The 25,239-nt window shown below is 37.1% G+C and overlaps 3 protein-coding genes across 3 annotated transcripts; 1 reads left to right on the top strand and 2 right to left on the bottom strand.

The window, feature by feature from the left end:
- Positions 1 to 817: 817 nt before the first annotated feature.
- LOC109092566 (neurosecretory protein VGF-like) lies at positions 818 to 7,091 on the top strand. The gene is made up of 2 exons (XM_042759896.1): positions 818 to 1,450; positions 3,510 to 7,091. Exon 2 carries the CDS (start codon positions 3,531 to 3,533, stop codon positions 5,472 to 5,474), a length of 1,944 nt encoding a protein of 647 aa, XP_042615830.1. The 5' UTR covers positions 818 to 1,450; positions 3,510 to 3,530; the 3' UTR covers positions 5,475 to 7,091.
- Positions 7,092 to 12,293: 5,202 nt separating this feature from the next.
- On the bottom strand, positions 12,294 to 19,483 carry LOC109092565 (AP-1 complex subunit sigma-1A). The gene is made up of 5 exons (XM_042759897.1): positions 19,288 to 19,483; positions 16,742 to 16,920; positions 15,195 to 15,303; positions 13,735 to 13,872; positions 12,294 to 13,513 (listed from the first exon to the last, which is right to left on the bottom strand). Exons 1-5 carry the CDS (start codon positions 19,288 to 19,290, stop codon positions 13,466 to 13,468), a joined length of 477 nt encoding a protein of 158 aa, XP_042615831.1. The 5' UTR covers positions 19,291 to 19,483; the 3' UTR covers positions 12,294 to 13,465.
- An 859-nt stretch (positions 19,484 to 20,342) lies between these two features.
- LOC109092992 (plasminogen activator inhibitor 1-like) lies at positions 20,343 to 23,671 on the bottom strand. The gene is made up of 9 exons (XM_019106725.2): positions 23,518 to 23,671; positions 22,723 to 22,967; positions 22,282 to 22,506; positions 21,926 to 22,120; positions 21,642 to 21,840; positions 21,437 to 21,537; positions 21,221 to 21,307; positions 21,023 to 21,106; positions 20,343 to 20,877 (listed from the first exon to the last, which is right to left on the bottom strand). Exons 2-9 carry the CDS (start codon positions 22,901 to 22,903, stop codon positions 20,831 to 20,833), a joined length of 1,119 nt encoding a protein of 372 aa, XP_018962270.2. The 5' UTR covers positions 22,904 to 22,967; positions 23,518 to 23,671; the 3' UTR covers positions 20,343 to 20,830.
- Positions 23,672 to 25,239: the final 1,568 nt, after the last annotated feature.

Here is a 25,239-nt window from a genome sequence, read left to right on the forward strand (position 1 = left end):
AGTGTTTTACATTAAGCGTTTTAGTATGTCCCAAAACCGTGCCGTAATAAGCATGCACTGACTATTTCTCCAAGTTCAAAACAAAACTCTATGAACCGCTCCATTGTATGGAGCTGTATAAAACCACTACAAGCTGTAAAGTAAACAGGAAGTGTTTGTCCGAACTCAGCTGGTTTTGCGAGAGAACGCAAAAGTTTTGCGAGGGAACGCAAATAATTTTGCGAGAGAACGCAAAAGTTTTGCGAGGGAACGCAAATAATTTTGCGAGAGAACGCAAATGTTTTGCGAGGGAACGCAAATATCTTTGCGAGAGAACGCAAAAGTTTTGCGAGGGAACGCAAAGTTTCTCGAGGGAAACGCAAAAGTTTTGCGAGAGAACGCAAAAAAAATTAAAAATATATATTTTTTCCTCCCACCCCAAATTTTTTCACTCACTCTGATTTTTTTTCCACCACAATGAACCTTTAGGGGCTCCGTAATTTCCTAACATCTACTAAAACAACTTAAGGTTGAATAATAATGGCAGAAAGATACTTTTTGGGTGAACTAGGCTTTTAAAATAAATTTCATTTTAGTCAGTTCCTTCAAACAGTGGTCACTGAAAACTAGTGCTGACAAAAAGCAATGTTTTTTAATTTCTCACTTGTCCGACTGCTCGTTCATTGCATTTACCGAATAGTCTCTCTAACACTCCTGTACTCATGATAAATTACATTTTTGCTGGAATTGCAAAAATATAGAAAAACGCTTTCAATAATGATACATTTCAAAACATCCTGTCATATTGTCACGACCTTGGTGCGAAACAAAACATGTAGGCTATAATATGCATTTGGAGTCGCCTTTTATTTTGTATTTTTACCATGCACTGAGGATTCATGCGCCAGCTGTTTCCTCTGTGATTTTCATGGTGTAATTGCATTCATACATTTTGCTAGTGAGTCAATGCACATCGTGATGAGGATCGTTGCTTCCTTTGTGTTGCGCTGTCAGTATGCAGCTGCATCTGGAAGGGATCGGTCTCGCGCTCCCCGTGTTGTCTAGCCCTCTCTGCTCGGCGAAAAAAAGTACTATTTCATTCATCCCGTTTCCTTCCATTCATCTGGGCACTGCAGCGTAGCGAAGACTCGGGGTTAGATCAGCACGAAATTTCTTATCAATGGAGAGGGTGACGTCAATGAGCTAGAGTGACGTGCAGTCACGTGGGCTCAGTGGGGCCGAAATAAAAACACGGAGAGCTGACCGTGGTACTGAAAATATCCCATAGCGCCGTGCAAGAAAAGCCAACCATACGGCTTTCACAAACGAAAACACTATACAAACAAAAAGGCAACATTCAAACAAAGAATTTATCGTAGAAGCGGATCCTTGCAAGTAAATAACTTAAATACAAAGTTTGAGGAGGAGACAATTGGTGCGTCGGACTGCGCTGCCACTGACAGGATTCCCGGTAAGTCCCGGCTTTCTTTTTATAGTAACAGGCAACAGTAATGGTAGAAGCCGTGGGAAAATAAATGTATATTGTAATGGGAACAGAAGAAAACGTAACATATTTGCTATATTAGTATACACTTAAAACATTAATTCCCTGTATAATATATATATATATATATGTGTATATATATACTATATATATATATATATATATTATATATATATATATATATATATATATATATTATATATATATATATATAATATATATATTATATATTATATATATATATATATATATAATATATTATTATATATATATATATATATATATGTATATATATATATATGTGTGTATATATATATTAGGTATGTGCAATAAAATGCATTGTAAAACACATTTTTAACAAAAATCCGCGTATAAAAAGCGTAGTTGAGGCAAAATATAGTAATGTACAAAGTAAAAGTATAACATTTAATAAAATCTATATAATTGAATTATTGGTTAAGGCGTTAATGCAACGTATTAAACCACTTTAGTAACACTAAATACTGCAGTGATGACTTTAACACTTGATGCAAATGATGGGGCTGATCAATAGCATAGCTCTCATAATGATTTTTACCACGCCCTTGATCATGCTTTCATCATTTTTCTCATCACCATAGCATCAGATACCCAAAATAACAACGTCGAGTCCAATCATAAAAGCACACGAGAGACACGGAGATAAAAACATGTTGTTTTACTATGGCTTTCCTTTACTTTTGCCAGTTGGAGTCCAGTCTGATTTTAATTTTACATAATTATAAGTAGGCTACCTGCTCATATGGAGCAGAGAAATGTTTTTTACAGCAGAGCGTTCATGATCTGTTTTCATGTATTTCAAATATTGTCGATTGGGTTCGATATTGTGATTGCAATATGGCTCTGTTTAAATCTTAATTCTAATAGACCTGTCTTAAAGCAGAAGATTAAAGGCCTACTTGAGGACAAGGCTTCTTAGAGCCGGATTACTTACGTGCTTTGTTGATGAGAACTCCCCAGTGTGCGCTGTCATTGGAGGCAGTTAAAGAGGGCGTTAGAGTTGTGCTTACATTGTGAAGACATGATTCTAATACCAAAAAGTGAATCATTCCACATTGGAGAGGAGATACAGACTTTTTAATAAAAATGATAAAGTGTTTCTGCAGCATTTCACATATGGCAAACATTGATGTCAAACTTTAGATTTATAAATCCATGTATTGTAAGCGACTTGGCACATATTTGACGACTGCAGCTGTGCTTGCTCCTGCAACGGCGAGTGGAAATCTAGCCACACAACCAGATTTAACCAAAAACATCTGTCGTGATAAGCATACCATGAGCTCCAGGATCGCTTAATTTTCATTACAAATTTAAAGTGAGATAAGAATGCTGTTTTATTCACGTTCATTGGTTTTGCGCTTCTAAAGCTTTGAAATCCAAATTCCACGGAGTGTTTCATCCATACGAGTACGAGTTTTTTTCTTTTTTGGTGGGGGATCTCAAACTTGGTTTTCATGGTCATACTGAGATCCTCTGATCACCTTTGTATTGCTTACTAATTAACCTCCCACGCATCGGAAGGGCTCCCCCTAAAGGCGCCTTTCCTCCTATATGTACTTTATTAGCACCGCGCTGCGTGTTCGAGCAATCACATGCACAAAAGCGCTTCAGAGCCTTCACGAACCGCACCAGCTCAAGCCGCAGAGCCAATTATAATGCCGTTCCAAAAATCAGCTAAGCAGCAGGCAATAAAACATAAATTATACATTAACAAAGGTACCCTCCCTCCAATGATTAAAATTTTTTTTCGTGCAAAAATATAAATATGGTTTGTTAGTATAGTTTGTTGTAGGATCTTGAAAAAAAAAATCTTCATCTTGAACTATATTGCTGTGCAGTAATGTGTATACTCAAATTCATTTTATTATACAATTGTTACAAAGGTACATTTAAACACCATACAAATATGAAGCACACATATAAAATCAGTTATTTGGCAGTATCAGATTTGATCTTTGACCATTTTTGAACTTTTGTCTTCCAGGTTCAACACATATGTGCGGACATGATCTGGTGCCAACAAACTTCAAATGTCCCCTTCATTTTCATGTTCATGTTATTTAGTATCACATTCAATCCTGCAACCTTCAGTCCAGTGACAGCAGATAGAAACACAGTAAGTGACAACTATGCAGCATCCTCCTCTGCTCAGCAACAGGCTCAATATACTGAACCAACCGAGGAACAGGGCACGCTACATGAGGAAAATGAAGATGATGATGAGCTCTTCAAAGACGTGGATCCTAGAACCCTAGCAGCGGTCCTTCTCGAGGCCCTCAACCAGCCCCAAAAGGAAAAGATGAGTCAACGAGAAGATGAGGGGACAGAAGTGGAAAAGGAGAAGGATCTTCAGGGTGCAGACAGAGACAGAGATAGTCACAAAGAGCTGGAGCTGGTCATGGCAGCTGCTGCAGCGCAAGGTAAAGACGAGAAAGAAAGAGAGGAGGAAGAGGAGAAAAAAAGGGCAGAGGAGGAGGAACGGCTAACAGAGAAAGTGACGAGCCACACCACCAGTCAGACGCTACCATTAAAAGAGCAGGTGGCACCACAGGAGGGGGCCACAAAAGAGGAGGAGATCAAGGAGGAGGAGAGGCAGGAGCCAGAGAGAGGAGAACTGGGGGAGGAGGAAGAGCAGCTGAGTCCAGAGGAAGTAAAGAATCTGGAGACTATGTTAGAGGAATTCCAGAGCTACAGCACAGCCACTAAGAGAGAGCGTGACACGTCAACAGGCCAGAGGGAGAACCGTGGGGAGTATTTCGATTACCTGGACCATAATGACCTCATGAACAATGAGATCAAGCCTAAAGCTAAAGGCAATGACTTAGCACTGTCCAAGAAGAAGCTAAAGTGGCAGCTCGAACAAGAAAAGAACAAAATTCAGAATTCAGGCAATTTCATGGATGACTTTACCAACAACCTTGCTGACCCAGAGGAAGAAGATGAGGAAGACCAAGAGGACGGAGAGCAGCTGAGCCCTGAAGAAGAGGAAACTCGGGCCAAAGCGGAGCAAGAGGAGGTACAAAGACAGGCAGCAGAGGCACAAAGAGCCAAAGTGGAGGAAGAAAAGCTTGCAGATATTGCATCCGACATGCTCCTAAAATACATCATGAAACAGGACAAGAAAAAGTACCAAGACAACAATGGTGCAGAAGATAAGCGCTCTGATGAGGAGGACACTGGTAATGATGATGATGACATTGACCCACAGACCATCGATAAGCTGATTGAGATCTCCAGCAAGCTGCATCTTCCTGCTGATGATGTGGTGGACATCATTAACGATGTGGAGAAGAAGAAGAAAAAAGATGCTCCTGAAAATCTCCCATGGCAACGTCCTCTCGTGCAGCCTCCAGCCCCTGTTGCACCTTCTACGCCGCTATGGAAACTTCCTACTTCAAAACCTCCTCAACCGAACATAAACCCATTAAAAGTCTGGTTCAAAGACAGGGCCTCGGTCAAGCCCAGCAAGCAAGATATTTGGACGAGGAAGCAGAGGCCCTTTCGTACCTACCCTTCCTACAATTTCTATCAAAAACCCTACCAGGGATATTACCCAATCTATGTCCCACCTCCAAAACCAAGATACCGCTACTATCCCAAGCCCTCTTTCTCCCTCAGTGACGTCTTGGGAAACTCACTGGACTATGACTTTGATTACTCCCCCAGACGGAAGTCTCATCCCTGGGCACAGTCTCGCCAAAGAATCCAACCAGCCTTCCAGCGAAACCTGTACTTCCCTCACCCTCGGACTTTCAAAGCTGTACCTATGCCTAAACCCTGGTCACCTCCGCGTCGTTGGCCGTCCTTCTATTACCCAGCCCGAGCTCCTGTAGTCACCAGGGAGGATGATTACTACAGTCCGCTGAGACAGCCGCCACAGGACAGTAAAGAGGAGCTGGAGAACTTCATTGAGAGGGTCTTTATGAAACATCCCAGGATGTTTCAGTGAGCAGACTGGGGGGAAAAAAGATCGATGAGGAGAAGGAGAAGGAGGAGAAGAAAGCAAAAGGGAACAACTTAAAGACTGTTCATAGCTAACCTATCATGTTCTGGTTTCCTTTGCTGAAATAAGTTCCATCATACTCATTTATTTGATTCAGACAGAACATATTTAGGATCTTCATGTCCATCTAACCACATCTTCCACCCTCCTCCCCCTGGAGAGACTGAAAGACCAGCAAAGCTACTGGAGCAGTGAGAGGAAAGGGTGCTTAAATATTTCAAATACCCAACACTGTAGTTCTGCATATCCCAAGAAAGCCTTTGTAAAGGAGCAGATACCTGATTGCATGTTTTCATCCAGTTCAAAGACATTCAAGATGGAATCTTAAAAGACTTGCCAATATTATGGAAGCAACTCCATTAACCAAGTCTTATTTAAGTAACTTTTGTTTTGTTTTATACATTTCAAATCACAGTGGTCAATGTCATTGATCACAATGTAGAAGGATAGCAAAAAATATTCTAACTGCACCTTTTCAGAACGCAAACATGCAGATTTATTCAAACAGAGAAACCATCACAGTGCCATAATGGTGGAAATATACATTTTGTTCATTCCATACACCAAATGTATTAAGTCTTACTTGTACCTCAAAGTATTCTGCTTGAGCATTTACCATTTGTGTGTTCCCTTGTGAAACAAAGAGGACACACTCTAAGTCTTGTACATAGAATTAGTTTCTTATCGCGGTCTGCATTTTTAATTTTTTGCCTTCAATGTGTTTATACCATTGTTTTTTACGCAAAAAGATAGATAGTTGGTGCAAAGGACATTCATACATTCCAACGATTTCTAAGAAACAAATTTATTATTTCATAGAAGTGGTTTTGAATACAACTTTTAATTGCCTTAAGACACTCTCTTCCCCTTTTCAGATGAGCAACATTTTTGTCACAGACTGGGTGAAAGGTTTGTTCTCAAGCTCATAAACTGGAAAGCAGTGATCAGCCTTTTAACATGTTTTACAAATAAAACAAATATATAAAGATAATTAAAAACATATTTCATGTTTGTGGTTTCAAATGTGTCAAATGTTAATGGATCTTTCAAGAGTAACCTTGCCCATACGGCAGTTTCCAAAATCAATCACTGGGCCAACAAGAGCTCAATCAAAATAGCATAGACAATCTATTAAATTAAATGATTACCATTCACATGGGAAGTAAGCAATCTAGATCTACTCAATATCAGCGTTATCATTAAGCGAAAATGTAAATCAGTAAAATAATTTTTTCCTAAAAAAAAAAAAATCCATAGAAATGATTTAACTGGCTGAAACTGTCCCAAATTATTAAAAAGTAACAAACTGGTGATTGTCAATCTAAAAAAAGATAAAACTCAAAAGTAAGGGGGAGGCATACACCATTATAATTTTTTTAAATGACTTGAAAGACTATCAGATGAAAGCTAGGGGGATAAAATGGGCAAGAATAGTTGAACCAGTGGAGGAGAAAAATTTCTGCACGTTACTGTAAACTTGCACCTAAAATGTATCTTTGAAGACATTATGAGCATTGAGAAAAAAAAAATGTACAAAAAAGATGAATGACTAGTGTATCCAAGTAAAAATGCCATTGAGTCTTGTGTGAGGAAAAAATGTTTATGTCCTTTCTAGATGTATCTTGCACATAACGTAATATACATGCGTTTGCTGGATGTAAACAACCGCATGTTGATGACTAGTTTTGCTACACAGAGAGAAATAAATAAACTTGACTATTTTTTATTAAGATTGTTTTTAAATTCGTTCTTGGAAAGAACTTGGTTGTGAGATTTGCACACATCTTGTACATTTATTTACACACCCTTAGTTCCTGCATATAATAAAGTGATAAAGTGACGTGACATACACGTACAAGTATGGTGACCCATACTCAGAATTCGTGCTCTGCATTTAACCCATCCTAAGTGCACATACACAGCAGTGAACACACAAACACACACACACACACACACACACACACACACACACACACACACACACACACACACACACACACACACACCGTGAACACACACCCAGAGCAGTGGGCAGCCATTTATGCTGCGGCGCCCGGGGAGCAGGTGGGGGTTCGGTGCCTTACTCAAGGGCACCTCAGTCATGGTATTGCCGACCTGAGATTCGAACCTACAACCTTAAGGTTAAGAATCAAACTCTCTAACCACTAGGCCACGACTTCCCCAAATATACAGCACACTCAAATTAAATGCAGCACAAATTGCTACAATTAAAGTTTTGATTTACCTTGTTCCATTACTAGATGGTACCATAATAAGCTTATAACAGAAAAAAGCATGTTGAGACAATATACTTACACTTACAATATAATGAGATCAGAGTACATTACCAAAAGGAAGTTAAACATGAACATTCACAGTCCCAGAGTGAAAATCTTTCAAAGATGATCTCTCTAATGAGCTCATTTGATCTGCAATTAGCTAAACAAACTGTGTGAACCCCAGACCCAATCAATGCCACAGAACATCTCCCTAATTGCATGCCAGGTCAAATCTTCTCTTAGCTTTGATATGCTGTATGTGAGCAAACACAGACACCTGTGTGCAAGCATATATTATTAAGGACAACAGGATATTAAAATGAGGCCAGAGGACAGATTTACTGTTGAAAAGGGTTATGAAGGGATAATGTAGGCTATGTAACAAGCAAGGAAGCGGGGCAGGGGTCTTGACTAATGAGAGACTGAGCACATTAGTAGTCCCACTAGGACTGCTGCGTGCAATCAAAGACTTTCAGCAAGGAAGGTTGTTATAGGGAGAGACGTCCTACTATCACACTGCATGAGATATGTTTAGGAGAGAAGTTTGCTTTACATTCATGTAAAAACTGAAGAAAAAAGAAATCTGTCATTTACTCACCCTCATGTTTTGAAACAATGAAAGTGAAAGGGGTCCCAAACAATATAGATTTTCACTGTATAAAGAAAAAAAAAGAAAAAGAGACATTTTCAGAACTATCTACTTTTATGTTCCATGAAGAAGGAAAATCATACAGATTTGGAACAACATGAGGGTGATTAAATGATGACTGAATTAAAATTTTTGGGTCAGCTATTTTGAAAGAATTTAACTCACCTGCATTAAAAAGCCCATATACAGTACATGAAGCCCAAACTAATTACTTTTGTCCTTGCTTATGTTTAATTAGTTATCACACTATAATAAACAACTTGAATCAGTTTTTAATTAGTCTTAAAAAAAATAAGATCAGTTTACCTGAGAAGCAACACTGCGTATGGTATAGGTTTTTTTTTTTTTTTTTATAATTGAAAAATTCTACCAGTACAGTAAGATGCACTTATATAAAAATACATTCATCTACTGACAGTAAGTCAGAAATCTATAGATATTTTGACTGGTAAATTACACAACAATACAGATGACGAATATGATTTTTGTAGTGCATAGATGTTTTTTTTTAATTCAGCGTGACTGTGGGACAATCTCCCCAGAACAAACTGAATTTTAGTGCTTTAATTAAAACAACAACATGGCAGAGCAGAACTGTGACCTCAGTAACAGTCTTTTTTGGCTCCAACTTAACCTTATACTTAACCATTAGGCTACCACTATCATACCAACATTAATTTTATTCCTATTAATTTATTGATATAATTCTATCTCTTACTAGACTGTTCTGCAAAAGTGATTACATGACAACCTCAAGGGTACAACAACAGTAGTCAAACATGATTTTGTGAACAGGGACCTTCATATGCAAAGTACTTAGCACTTAATCACTTGATACCAGGATTTGTTTCAGTTCACAATGTTATCAACAACTATTTGAGACAATGCTGGAAACAAACAAGTAGAGACAGCTACAATTTCCCCATTAATAGATTGATAAAAAGAGACAATTAGGAAGGTTTTCAGAAAATGGACAGAAAATTAGGGAAACAATTAGACAAAGACAAAGAAAATGACAGACTATTGAACTGTAATCAACAACAGAAAGGCTTGGAATAAAGAGATACCAAAGAAGTGGCGAGAGGTAGTCAATAATAATGTTAATGAAGAAAGTGAGGGGGTGGCAGAGAGAAAGAGAAATAGAGAGAATGGGGCGACGGAGAGGTTGATAAGAAGAGCGCAGCCCACGGAGGAGCAATGATTCATGAGTCACATGGTTGAGAGGTGAGTCATACTCGCTCTACTGCAGAACCCTCAGCCTCCAACACACACTGACAATCCTTTGTCATATTCACTTACTCAGGCACAGCTACTGGGAAGAGTAATTGTCAAATTCAGTCTAATAGACTCTATAATGCCACCCAATTCAATTAAATAAAAAGAGAAACATCTAACAATTTGTGTTAAATACAATTGTGCACAATCAGGCAATTTTGCACACTGACAAATGCCAGAAAAAAAAGCATGTGCACTGATCAAAGAGAAAAACACTCCCTTACTGTGACACCTGCGCACCAGCACACAAGCAAAATGACAAACATGATTTCTTTGCCCTGAAGGCTTGCCCAGAAAACAGTGGAATGAAAATGCACTTTGTTCTCTTGATCAAATACTGAATCTGTCCGACATTCTCTATGACTCAAAACCCAACACCCCCGATGTGGGAAAAAAAATATCAGCATAATGGGAAAACCCACGGAAAGCCCATATGTCCCGCCTCTGCTAAAAACGATCTCTGCCAAGTCCATCAGCATATTGACCTGGAGCGGTCTTCACATTTCATTATGGAGTTGGGAAGCTCTAGGGTGGGTTTGCCTGTAAACATTGTCCCAAGATCAGCTTACACTGGCAATCATCCAAATGAAAAATGGATGGAAGAAAATATCCTAACATTACATGATTTAAAGGGCAAGTCCAAAACAATAAGGCCAAATTTCAAAACATCGTATTACTGAATGGACCACTCATAGTGGACAGAGATAGATTCTATAGGGCACCATTTCCAGAAAGGTCTCACAGGTTAACCTAAACCTCATTGGAGTGGCCTTTATAAAGGTAAAGAAAGGGTGAGACTCACTCTTTATAGTGGATGAAGAGTCACTGTCCATAAGGATAATTGGAAAGAAGTAACAACATGACATTAAAAATTCATCATGAGGTAGGTAGAGAGGCCAGGCAATTATGATGAGCGGAGGGTGGGGTGGGGTGGGGGGACATGCAGAGGCACTTGGCAGAAACTTTCCACTGAAGATGAGCTGGTGCCAGATCAATGGAAAAAGACTCATCCAGGGGAGAAATAAGGGCAGTCATCCATCAAACCATCAGTGCGAGACCAGCATATTATACTTACTGTCATAAAATGTGCTCCACAGAAGCTAAACACTGATTCAGGTAATCTGAAAGGCAAGTTTGATTAACTTTGCAATTATAATGACTTACTCATCAAATTACACACTGCAGAAATATATCTGCTGCAAAAGCCACTTTGAGGATGAGGCTGTATGTTTTGTTGGGTCAGAGTTTCCAGAATTTCCATTATCTGAAATTTCTACAGGTAAATATAATGGCATTGATGCAACAAAAGGCCAACAGATTGTGGACTACTTTGTAAACATCCAATCAAAAAAGTGCATATTTATTCCACTGGTATATTTGTTTTGGAGCAGTTTTGGACTATTTTCACTAGTAAACGATGCTTGATCTGTGCATATTTCTCTCCTGATTCAAACAAGATTACTTTTTCACTGGAAAAATCATTATAGATACAGGACTCATATTTTAGCTAGAAGAAGTTAAAAACATCTTTATGATTAATTTATCACAGACACAAAGTTAACTGATGGAGTCATGTGGATTACTTGTGGATTATTGTGATGTTTTTATCAGCTGTTTGGACTCTTATTCTAGCAGCAACCATTCACTGCAGAGGATCCACTGGTGAGCAAGTAATGTAATGCTAAATTTCTCTAAATATTCAGATGAGGAAACAAACTCTTCTACATCTTGGATGACCTGAGGATGAGTACATTTTCAGCAAATGTAAATTTTTGTCAAAGGTACAATGTTTTCACATTTATATAGCAAAGGGAAAATATGCTTAGCCATACACTGAATATACATAGTTTTATGGCCACTTTTAATTAATTTTCATAAATCCCCAAACAAGTGAAGGAAACACAGACAATAACAAGAATAAGAAAAAAAAGCACCTTTTATATTACAAATTATTAGCTCACACAAAACTGAATTATTACTTTTTTGTCTTGAACATCTGTGGTGTGGTTACTTCTATCTTTTTAATTAACACTGACACCGTCAACTTAATTTTTTACTCTTAAAAGCATGTCTGTTGTCATTATATGGACATATGTCTTCACCTGTAATCTCTTTGTTCAAATTTTCCAATGCTCCCTCATTGTCTTATTTTTTATTTTTTTGCCACAATGGTGGTGCAGTCAGCTTCACTGCACCACTGTCACAAACGACTGACTGGTGACTCATCCACTTACATACTCAATCTCACTCGCTCTCTCATTTTCTCTCTTCAGCACTCTTATCTTTGCTCCACACACACACAAATAATAAATTCCTGACAAAGCATCCTTTTTTTTTCCGACAATGCAAACATTATACCAACAGAGGTCACGGCATGATGAATGTCTAAAAAAAGCAAGCAAATGTGAAAACAGGTTGGACGAAATGCTCCGCAAGTTTCCCCTAGAAACAGTAACTGCTGTCATTGGGTATAAGGTTATATTCAAAAAAAAAAAAAAAAAAAAGGCTGAATATACTGAAAAATAATAAAACATGAAAAGAGATGAGGAAGAAATGTCAATGTACTTGGCTAAAATTGTGTTTTATTATTTATAAAATTACATTCACACATAATTCTGTTTTGGTACCCTGACAGATTTTACACAGGTAAAAACATGCCCTCATGCTGAATTATTCAATTGCTTAAAAAAAGGAAAAGAAACACAGTTAATCTCAAAATAATCCCCCATTACACAACACCACTAAAAAAAACTATGTAAATACATTACACTTAATATCAAAGCCCTCTTTAGTTATCTGAAACAAGCTACAAATACTCCCTTACTTATAACTCAAATGCCACGCTTGCAGTCAGAAACACATCTTTGGAAAGCAGGATGTAGTCCAAGACAAACAGGAAAGCGCTTTCACGCCATTTTGTGTTTGAGATTCAGTGCTCTGTTCTCGAAGTAACACACATTCAGACATTTTACTACTGTGGCTCAAGGGACAGAGCAAAATGAACAGACCGCACAATACAGTCCATTCAGTATTGTAGCCATTTAAAAAGGTCTATTTAATATTCCTCCTGTTTGGTGAATATATCTTCAAAATCGATCCATTAGAAAAAAAAAAAAACATTAGAAGATTTACTTATGGTCCATATGCTGCGATAGCACTTCATTTAAAGTGGTACAAGTACAAATATTTGAATCTTACACAAATAAACATGGCTGGATGGTCAATGTCATTGTTTCCTGAGCAGCTAGAGTAGATGTATAATAATGGCATTTAGGAAGATTCAATTTGGGGTTTTTATCTACTACAGGTAGCTTTTCCAAAGCAGGTCACTTGATTAATGTAACAATAAATCATTCTTTGAAAAAATACAAATAAATAAAAGCTGAGATTGCTTGACCTGTTAAAATGGCAAGGCTCAGCTCCTTTTTCTAAATATGTTTCTGATTGTTAAATTTGAGTGTCTATCTGCAACTCTCTTTCTACAGTGTCTCTTAAGAAAGACGAGATCCCAGCTAGGCAACCATTTTAAAATGTAAAAGACAAAAAAAGGTTGGAATTGAAATACAATCACATGCTGATCTCAGTAGTACCAAAATTAACCCCACCTACCCTCTTTTATTCCCCTGTTCTCCTCCCACCCTTTGGACCCATTCACAAACTCCCCTTCACATAAACCCACATGTCGCAATAGTACCAAAATCTACCATCCGTGTTGTCTGCATTGGAAACTAGTACTAGGCCAGCCCCATCTCCTCTAGGACGCTCCTGGGTGACTCATCCTCCTGTCCGGAGAAAAGGAGACAAGGGTTTCCATTGAGGGATCCTCAGTGCACATTACACAATGCAGTGATTACTTAACTTAGCAGCTTACAATGTGCAATACTCCGAAGATTTAAGAGGATATAAAAGAATAAGGAGCCACAAGATGAGAATTCAAGTAACATGTCTGGTCTTGACTTCCATGCAAACAACACTCCAATATACATAACATGCATACACACACCTCTTGTAGAAGGTCGGCTTGCTCGATGGCCTTCAGCACACTCTTCTTGGATGTGTCCTGAATTTCTCCCCCCATAAGAAACTCGTCCAGGATAAAGTAAGCTTTCTCAAAGTTAAAAATGATGTCAAGCTCACAAACCTACATTGGGTACAACACACACACACAAAACAGTGGAGACATGAGCACAATCTTGTTTACGTGCACAAGAATCTGCTCATATTCTATATATAAGTAACACATAAATGTGTTGAAATAATCCAACTGCATCAAAATTCCAGTTCAAAGAAATATGAATAAGACAGCAGTTATATGCCTGTATTATTCAATCAGTATTCTATCTCAAAACATTATCGTAATTTTTTTTCTTCAGATTTTTGAGAGAAATCTCATGCTCACCAAGGCTGCATTTTTCTTAATCCACAATACAGTAAAAATGGTGATTTTGTGAAATATTATTACAATTTAAAATGCCCATTTTCTATTTTATTATATTTAAAATATTATTTCTTTCTGTGACGGCAAAGCTGAGTTTTCAACAGTCATTACTACAGTCTTCAGTGTCACATGATTCTTCAGAAATCGTTCTGGTATGCTGATTTGGTGCTGAAGAGACATTTCTGATTATTATCAAGATGTTGAAAACTGCTGGGCTGTTTAATATTTTTGTGGAAACAGTGTTAAATACTTTTTTCAGGATTCTTTGATGAATACATAGAAATTTGAAAAGAGCATCATTTATTTAATAACATCTATTTTTAACATCACAAATGTCTTTACTCTTAATTTTGATCAATTTAATGCATCCTTGCTGAAAAGAAATATTAATTTCTTTCTAAACCTTGAACTTTTGAACAGTAGTGTACATGAAAAGTATTAAAATTTGAACTGAATAAAGTACATCATTTAGGACTTTCATTAACTTTTTGCAAATCAGTAACTGACTTGACTCATCAAAAATGAAATTTGTTGTTAAATATTTTCATCATCGATTCTGCAAATTTGTTGTGCAAACCCGTAATATCATTGTATCTTAATAAATGGCTATAACAACTTTTGTGCATGAAAATTATGTGCATGGTAAAGTGGTCAAAAAACATTGTGGATCCTACACTCCATTAAAAATGTAACATTATGATGCACATGGGAATTAACATTAATAAATGACCAAAACCAAAAAAAGTCAGATAATCAAAACAGAAAAGCCATGTGCACAACAGCAAATAACATCAAAATGGTGGGAGATAAAAGGCATCATGTGACATTTACAGAGAAAAACAGACATAGGACAAATAGGAGGATAAAAGTTATGGAGAGAACGGACAAAAAAAGCAAAAAGATGGGAAAGTAAAGAGAATTTCACAGGTCTTGTGTTGCTGTGATGTGAGGTATGAATTCGTGAGAAAGGAGGAGAGAAAGAGAGAGGCCAGATGAAAGAGGGGTGGTGGCAAGGAATGACTCACACTGCCAAAGTACTTATCCAGCAGCTCCACAAAGCGATGGATGACCTCCAGAGTAATCAGCTCATTGTCCTGCTCCTCCACTGCACAGCAGAAATATAGACTGGCATACCTACATACCCAAACACACCTCTAATAAATGGACATATTAGATGTAACCCAAACAAAAAGTGTATATTAAGGCAATCATGTAAACAAACCAAAAATGAGACTAACTGTACATTCAATTTCAATATATATGTTTGTGTATGTGTGTGCAATAAATTAATAAATATAATTATATTAATTCTATAATATAATTATAGAAGAACTAAAATTGCTACTAAAACTTAATCGAAATTAAAAACAAATTAACCCTAAATATTTCTAAGAAATAAAACTGAAAAAGAGAGAAAAAAAGCACGTATAAAAAAAAATGTCTAAAATTTTAACCAAAATTAAAAAAAATTATAAAAGCTCACATTTTATTACTAAAAACTACAATAGTATATAAATAAAATTCAAATAACACTGACACAAATAAGTGACGAAGTGAAGTGAAGTGACATACAGCCAAGTATGGTGTCCCATACTCAGAATTCGTGCTCTGCATTTAACCCATCCAAAGTGCACACACACACCGTGAACACACACCCGGAGCGGGTGGGGGGGGGGTAGGGGGTTCATGGTGTGTGTGTGTTCACGGCTGAAAAATAGGGAAGTAAATAGGGAAGTATAAATAGTGATAACTAGGGAAGAAAATAGGGAAGTAGGTAAATAGGGAAGTATAAAAAGTGATAACAGAGCAATAACCCACAGCTGGTGCTGGTTGGATGCCTGGGGAGTAGACATGGTAGATGCTGACAACAATGAAATGAAAGTGTTTAAATCAATGCGTCTTGCTTCACTACTCCTGAAATAGTCTACACACTTTCTTAAGGTGTGGAAGTGACCAACGAAAACGTAATAAGGAATGACCTAACATGGATGCATGATTGCAGAAATGTTATAGTGAAGGTGTTTAAATCAAATTCTAAATCAATCCTCTATGTCGACATTATGCTGCTGCCAAATCAAGTACATATTAGATGGAGTGCTGGTGAAAAACAAAAACAAGCTTCACAATGAAGAACAAGGCAGCTTTACTTTCAGTGCCCCCTTGTGACCGAAAACAATGACCACATCTCTATACCTCTTTTCATTGTCTATCCTGAGTGCAGCAGTATTATTAGATACATACAAAAAGGGCATATTATTATGCAATGCAAAGGGGCATAAGAGGTTCCTAATGAATTAAGTCAAAGCTGATGTGTATGTGCATTGGAGACTAGATATGAAATGTATTTTGATGTTTCAAACAATTCTACTCCTCAATAATGATGCAATAAATGAGTCATCATTAGAGTAAAAACAATAGGTCAGCGGGAAAAAAGTTGTATAGTCTGTGTACCCGGACTATGTTTTATTTAGTACAACCTTTTACGTATATGTGAGAAACTGACAACAAGAGACACATTTACAACCAAGAGTTCTATCTCACAAAGGCATCAAATGCATGCGTGGTTTTCTACCTCTTGTAGACTATTTTTAGATCTCTCCATTCCAGGAAGCTGCACATTTTGGGTTTTCTGGCCAGCACCACCTGCATGAGCTCTCGGACCATCTTTTTCTTGTCACGCTCAGCTGTAGCCGTGTACCATTTCTGGAGCCGCAGCTTCCCCTGCCGGCTGAACAGAAGCATAAAGCGCATCTACAGGGAAACAGGAGAGGGTTGCATTTATAAAAATGTTTAAAAAAAGGTATGTCTTACCAGACAATACTCAGAGAAGGTTGAGCTAAATAAATCAATAAACAAACCAGTCTCTGGAAATAAATAATTTGAGCAGTGTTATTTTAGTATTATTTAAGTACTATTATAGTATTTATTAATATTTACTAGCTTTTTTATGTGTTTGTGTGGTTTTTATTTTTTATTTTATTTTAACTTTTGTTATGTGCTTTTGTAATTTATTATTATTATTTTTAGTATTTCCTATTATTTTATTTCAGACTCAGTGATTTTAGTATTTCAATTTCAATTTATTTAATTTCAGATAGTTCCCAAGTCTTTTTTTGTTTTTTCATTTAGATATTTTTAGATTTTCTTTTTCAGTTAATGAAAATTAGTTTTACTGGTAAAAAGTTGCAATTAACAATAATAACACTGAATTGAATAATTAGGGGAAAAAAAAAAAAAACAGAAAAAAAATATACTAACAATTTTTCAATTTTTCAATTTTTCTTTTATAATTATTACACATGCAGTTTTATGACCTCATATTAAATTAGAAACTACTAGTTTTAGAAATTCACACACCATCACAGAACTGGGTGAGGAAAGGCCAAAAGTGATTAAAACTAGTGAAAAACATTTAAAAAAAAACTGTGTCCTAAAATATACAATTTAGCTTACACAATCAAATAAATTACAACCTAAAACACTGATGTTGGTAAAACTAAAAAAAAAAAAAAAAAATTCACAAAATGTTTTATTTGTTTTATAACTACCCATGTACAAATTATGATTCTAATGTCATGAACTGTGCTTATGACCAGCATCTGTATGCGTATTGGGAAAATTAAAAAAAGAAAGAAAGAAGAAATTACCTCTTTTTTTTAAAAGAACTTCAGTGTCATCCATCATTATAAAATTAGAAAGTGAGTTGGCCTATACGTGTCAGATGTGTTAAATATTAAAGAGGAGAGCTGAAGATCACTGTAGCACTGTATCTGCTCCCATCTGACATGGCCCACATTTCCAGCACGGTGCATTCAGCTCAATTCACTTGAACTAGTAAAAACCAAGACTATAAAGCACACATTAGTTTAATTGTGGAACATTCTTACTAGCTTGCTAAATTAAGGTCTTATAGTTTGTGCCAGAATTTATCAGCCTACATTAACCCTCGAAATAATCTAAAAATGATGTACTGTACTTGGCAATGAAAGGCTCAGCTGAACAATGTACATGTTTAATATCCAAAAAAAGAAAGACATAAAAAAAAAAGATGAGATGTGGGGCAAAAAATGAATTGAGGACAAAGTCGAGAATAGTAACCTCCTAAGGGAAGAAGAGACTGTCTTCAATGCTATAAAAAAAAAGTGTTCCTGGATTCAAGTCCATATTTAGCGGTCAAATCAAGTGACAGTTTAGCATCCACACACACAGACAAGTTTGTTAAAACCGTGCACTGTTTTTACTTGATCAGTGCAATGCCTTATAACACTTGTTAGTAGTTTAAACACACAAATATTGGACATTAAATTCACACATTCGTGAAGTTCTACTGTTAAAAAAAGAACATGAAAATCTACAGAACAGACAATCAAACCACCATCTATTGCTACACTACTCATCTTTACTTACAGCGATGAATGGTTTCTGCTGTTTTTCTAGTACCACAGAAAGAGGGGAAAAAACAAAAGGTCTTATTTTAAGAAATAAATGCTCTCTTTAGACTGATACTTAAGGAACATGTGTTTCATGTGATCTCATCTTAGCAAAAGCAAGTTCAGGTCTGCCAGTTCACTGAACATGGCAAACAGGGAAATATTGAATAGACCTTACATTTCTCTTCCCTCTGCTATGATCATTAGTGCTTTCTTCAGTTAGTAAACACTGTTGTATGACGTGTTGGATATTATCTCTTTTAGAGCAGCGCTTCCTTTCATGCTTAACTGATTAAACAAAGGAAATATGTTGTGAAATGCTCCTGTAATGGAATATTTTTGAGAGGACACGCTGTAATGACACTAAAACCCACAATGAAATGTACTGTGTGGGATTAAAGGCCATCTTCTGACTCACAGTTCATCTGAATCTCACACTTAACATATTAAATCCAGCTGTCAAACTGACCGGATGGTGAACAAACGCTTTCCAATACATGACAACGTGATGATATTAATTTATTTGAGCGTCCACACTGAACAGACCACCTAGGGCCCGACAGGTGAGATGTGAATTTTTAAACAGGGCTTGAGGTGTCCAGGAAGCTGACTGTACTAACTTAGCCTTAGCTAGCTAGCTCTGTCTCTGAAAAGTGCGGATTAATGTCTCTATAAGAGTATAACTTACCATTTTAACGGCTTATTGAGAGCAGACAGTTATTTTCAGTGAGCAGCAAACCGCTTTTCGGTAAATACCGCAAGATATTATCAATACATTTCTAATTGACTGCTCGTAGTTTCAGAGCCCCATTGAAGCAGCCTAGAGTAGCGTTACCCAATTCGTGATCGAATTGCTCCTATGAGTCGGATCTTTTCAAGGCTTCAGTTAAACCGGTTCGCTCACGAATTGAACACTACAGTAAACATCGTTATTAATTAAACTTATTCGAAAACTCGTTATACACAGCAATATGTGCAGACAACATTTTATAGTACGTAATAGTCTATGCTACGTCTAGACGTCAGGGAGCACGTTTGATCATGACGTAGTTATGGCATGGCGTGAAAGAACAATTAATTCGGTTCGTTTAAACGAACAGTTTGAAAGATCCGATTCGCAGAATAGAGCCGGACTTCCCGTCGCTAGAGAGGAGCTGGGTAGCGTCATCATCACCAGGGCGCATGCGCTCTGCGCATTCCTGTCCTCACAAGACCTCTTGCAGATATTCCTCTTGCTGCATTTACAAGAAATTAATTCTCACTTCTAACAAAAAATAATGAATGTTGGGGATTTGCGTTTTTTAAAGCGATAAAGTGTATTTCTTATCTATTTTTAAAACTTAACAGCTTTGCCTCTGACATCAGGGTAAGATGTTCAGATGTTGTTGCCATGACAAAACAGGGGTTCTGATTCCGGTTTCCATGGACACGGAGATAGGGTGGGTTAAAGAACTTTGATATTTTCGTCATATAGTAAAACCCAGATTAATGCTGCTCAGTTTTGGTCATTCATTGCGACAATCATCATGGCAAATGAAATCATAATGCCATCTGTACTGCCAGCTAGTGCTACGCGTGCATTTATCTGAAAGGTTATTATTCCAATAGCGTATCTACTACACATTTCATTTATCCGAGAAGTGCTGCAATATATTTGACTTTTTTTTTGTTGTTGCCAAACTTTGAACACAAGATGTCGCCAGCTCCAAAGTAATTTAATAAAGAACGTCAAACTAATTCATGTTCGCGTATGGTCGCTTTTATTATAAAAGAAAACAATTTTAATAAACAGTCTTCAAGAAAATATAACATTCGACAATAAATTAATATAAATAGGCTACTGTAAAGTACAACTTTTAAAAAAAATATATAAGCATATTAAACAGATGAAACAAAGCATACAAATGAATTCACTCTTCAAATTATTAGTGCATGTAGAACCTCTGTCTGCAGAGGCTGTAAATGTTCATCAAATGTCCCTGATTGTTTCAGACGTACGTTTCAAACAGTAATGCTTTCTTTTTATAGTATAGATCTTTCCTCCCCCATACCAGAAGACACATACTGAATAAACAATTATATGTTGCTTGAAGTTTGGCACCCCCACCCCTTTCAATTTAAAACAGAACTCCAAGCATCTCCTGACTTCAGTAGTATGTTGTGTGCAGACTTGTTGGCAGTTTCTTTGGTCCTTCTGTTTGTATGGTTACTTCAGGCACAACCTCGGTCTGTTAGTTTTCCTGAGGCTGGTTCACTTGACCGCTAAACAACAACGCTCCTGTGAATTTAAACAGGGGATATTACTATTAAGGGAGACAACCAAACAACAAACAAACAAACAACTACACTGATGCATATCCAAAATAAAGCAAGCAAAATTAAATGTAATAAGGTAAAGGAAAAGAAATGAATGCACAACTGACCAGTGGGTTTGTGCTGAATAAGGAAATAGAAGGGTCTATCCAGTGTGATCTCCTCAACAGCCATGCGAGAGTAGATGATAGCCGCTGTGGAATCACAGAAAAAAAAAAAATAAGTAAAATATGCATTTTGGTTTCACTATAATGACAGTTAATGCAATTAAATAACTGTTGTGGTGTATTGCAATTCAGTGTCTGTACCTGTGGCAGATGAGCCTTTGGTTCCTTCTTCATTCACCTCAAGTTTTACTCTCTGAAGGACCTTGGATACACATAAAGTTTCCTCAGCTAATTGGACAAAAAGAGAGAGAAACAACATTATTAGATTTATCAAAAAAAGAATGCATTAACGTTTATTCTTTAACACAACACCTACATCATTGCCAAAAATGTAATCTGATCATTTTCAATACTCACTGGTAATGCGAGAGAAATCAGCTTTGCTCTGGCTGAAAATGTCTCCAAGACCCATCTTGCTCAGTGTGGACTTCAGATCAATTTCTGTATCCATGGAGAACCTGAGATATCATCATTATAATAACACATACATTAGGCCTCGTGTTTTAATATGTTCATCACAATATAAAAATCCTACGCAGGTTCACAGAAATAGATGTGTCACCTTGGAATAGCAAGTTGTTTGTTAATCTTTCTCATCTGTTTTCTCCATTGGTTAATCCTGCTGCTCCTCAGCTCTTTGTTCAGGGCCAACAGAGGCACATCCCTCTCAAATGGTATCACCAGAAGCATACTTAACGACTCCCCCTCATAAGGCACCTCAATGACATCGTAGTCCACACCATCTTCAGTCACAAACTCACCTACATGGAGAAAAATGTTGTAAATAACCATTACAAATTTCTTAATTTTCTCATCAGGTCCTTTAAACAAATCGTTGACACTCACCACAGTTGAATTTTGAGGTCATAGTCATCATAGGAACAGATACAGCACTGCCGTTGACTCTGTGGAATAGCTGTTCCCTAGTAAGTTTAGGGTCAAACGGTGTCTTCCAGACCCCATGGAAGTGGAGGGCATTCAACAGGACCAAGCGTGTCAGTTCACTCAGCACCCCAGAGGGGAGGAAGTCAGTAATCATTCCTAAGAAATGAAACCAATAAATCAGGTAATCACCTTGTAAATGTGTATGGCGAGTGAGCTCACATTTAATCATTTACCAGGCATTTTTATTCAAATTAATGTACAAATGAGGAACATCACAGGCAATGTAATTAAAATAGAAGTGACTTTAAATTACTTACCACCAGTGTGGTCAGATGTCCAGGAGTTGATCACCTGCCGAGCCATCTCTGGTTTGCTGAAATCTATTTGTTGAGGGACGCTCTGGAAGGCTTTGGTCAAGCTGCGCCTAAAAATCTTTTCCAGGATTATTTTATGGTCAACCATGACACCGCTAGCCACTTCTACCCAATCTTCACTGGCCAGATCTCTCTGGAGAAGCCTCTGTAGCTTTGGCATTCCTCGTGCTATCAAAGAGAAATAGTCAGAAAAACAACAGTCTTTACACATTGCATTAGGAATGTAAGATATTGTGATTTAAATATAAGAATGCAAGATAAAAAATATACACAAAGGCCTATTCTCTACATATATATGCTTTATTAAAATAATTATTCTGAATGAGTTTTCCTAAGCTGTTCCAAAACATAATAGAATTACACCAACTGCTCTCATTCATCTACCTTGCAGTGAGTAGCCCATCTTGGAGGTGAGCATTTGAAGAGTGCTGCCATAAGCACCCAGCTGAGCCATGCCTAGCACTGAAGAGATGCCATAGGGAGAGAGAACCAGATTTCTGTCCGGAGCAGATTTGATGGCTTCGGAGAACACCTGCAGCCCAAAATCTGTCTGTTTCTCCTGCATAGTTGCACAAGCTTGACCCACAAAGGGTAAAGATCAGTACAATCAGGCTCTGCATTCTGAATAACTGAGGAAGACAAGGGAGATGTCAGCAATTGTAGATAGTACAGGTTTTATGAAACAAAGAAAAAGCTCCATTGGAGAAAAAGCAAAGAAAAAGCTCCAAAAAGAGAACAAGCTGCTTTACTTTCCCTTGTGAAAATTCTCCATCATGTGCAAGACACAACACCCACCTTTCATACGCAATACCATGCCATTTCTGTTTGTCTATCTCGACTCATGCCTCACAGAATACTACAGCTCTTAAGAAACTTTGACTATAAACACTTATCCCAATTTTAAGATTCATAACTTTATCCTGTGTATACTCATGTCTGAGTAAACAACTGGTCATTTATATCAACTAACAATGACATTTTTCAAATTTCACATCTAATTCAGTTCTGCCCATGCCGTTCAAGTCCAAAACTCATGGGCAAAATCCAATAGAACAAGCAATCACTTGAGCTAAATGCGACCAAAACTTTACAACTTCAAAAAGTTGTATTCATTACACATCAGTTATTTAAGTTTGGAGTCCATTTGCGGTATGAGACAAAACAAGAATATAAAATTACCTGAAAGATGCTTTAATTCTGAAGTGTTCCTTTGTAGATTTAGCTTGTTATTGTGATCTTCACTGCAGTGCAAGCCTTGAACTGCCGTAAATGTGTGTTTTGAGTAGATCTGTCTGTCGCTATTTAAAGGACTTGAGACCTCCCCTTCAGACGCGCGCACACACTAGCGGACGTTATGAAGTCATCCTTGTCTGCCTTTTCATCCCTGCTCTACCCTTTTTCACACAGACAAACATAAACACTTTTTTCACCCAGTCTCTTTCCTTGTCTGTCTCTCCTTTTGTTTTGTTTTTTCTACAGGACCGTTAACAGCCAAGTCATAGCTAAGTTTAGTCTAAGGCAGAAGTCATTGCAATTTTGGCGTTATATCAGTCTTTAAAGTTTCTTTGTTTAAAGAAACTCTCACATCTAATTTTAAATCAGTATATTAATAAATGTAATTAATTATTTGTCGACTTTAACATCAGTACATATTTATAAAGCATATATATGTGTGTGTGTGTGTGTATAGATAGATAGATAGATAGATACCCTACACAAACACACACTTTATAATTCAGAAACAGCAATTAATTACAAACAATCACTCAAGAACAAAACTTGTTTTGGCAAGCACACACTTAATCAATTTTAATAAGGCCACTGACAGGACTGGATGTTTTAACATCTATGCACTGACAGGACTGGATGTTTTAACATCTATGTATGTGCCAAAAATAAAAGTTGACAATTCATCCCCTTATCACTCTGTTCAGCAACCACAATAACTGTAAAACTAGGTTCTTCATCTTGAGTAATTAAGGACATTAGGCTTAAGCACTGACTCACCTTTGGGAAAGATGACACATCACATCACATCACATGACCATATTTGGTCTACTAAAAACACATTCCTTTACACATGCTCATGAGGAAGGCCACATTCTCTGAGTATAAGGAATAGCGTATAGGGACAGAAGGACAGGAGACATGGAAAAACTACTGATGAAATAACTTTGGATTGTTTGAAGTCATGTCTAATGATCCCTGGTTTGAGCTTTATCATCAAGACCAGCATCATCAGAGAATATGACACAAACTGAATGTGTAAAGTAAGTCTGCAGAGAAGCAGGTCTATAAAACAGGGAAAACCCACACAAGTCAGGTACATCTTGTGAGAAATGTTAAAGTACTTACCAACTGTTTTACTGAAATACAATATCTTAGCAACTAACTGAAAGAGCTTTAAAGAACCAGACAATGAAGTGTCAAAATGAAAATTAAGTTTGTATACTCCGAATACAAACATTTTGTCATGCTTTAATTAAGTTCACATATGTTTTTAAGTGTCTTTGTTTTCAAGTCTTGCATGCAAGTTACAAACAGGTAAATACATTGTTTAATCTACTGTATTTCCTCTCTCTTGACTTCTGTCATATATACACACTTACGGTGATGATACAAGGGGCAACTTTTTTGAGCAATGTTGCTTGGGCACTTTCCCATTGAGAATGGGCAACAAATTTCTATCTGGATACTTTAGATCCAGATCCTGGATACCCCATGTTTCACCTGGTTGCCCCTTTAATGGCAACATTGCTCAAAAAGTTGCCTAGAGTATCATCACCTTTACACATAGGTGTCTTAAGAATTTACACTTCATTCACTAACATAGTGGCCTATATAAAAATTCTGCTATATCATAGATTATTTTATTAGTACCCTAACAGACAAAATACTGAT

Source organism: Cyprinus carpio, chromosome A7 (genome assembly GCF_018340385.1).
Source record: "Cyprinus carpio isolate SPL01 chromosome A7, ASM1834038v1, whole genome shotgun sequence".
Taxonomy (NCBI): Eukaryota; Metazoa; Chordata; class Actinopteri; order Cypriniformes; family Cyprinidae; genus Cyprinus; species Cyprinus carpio.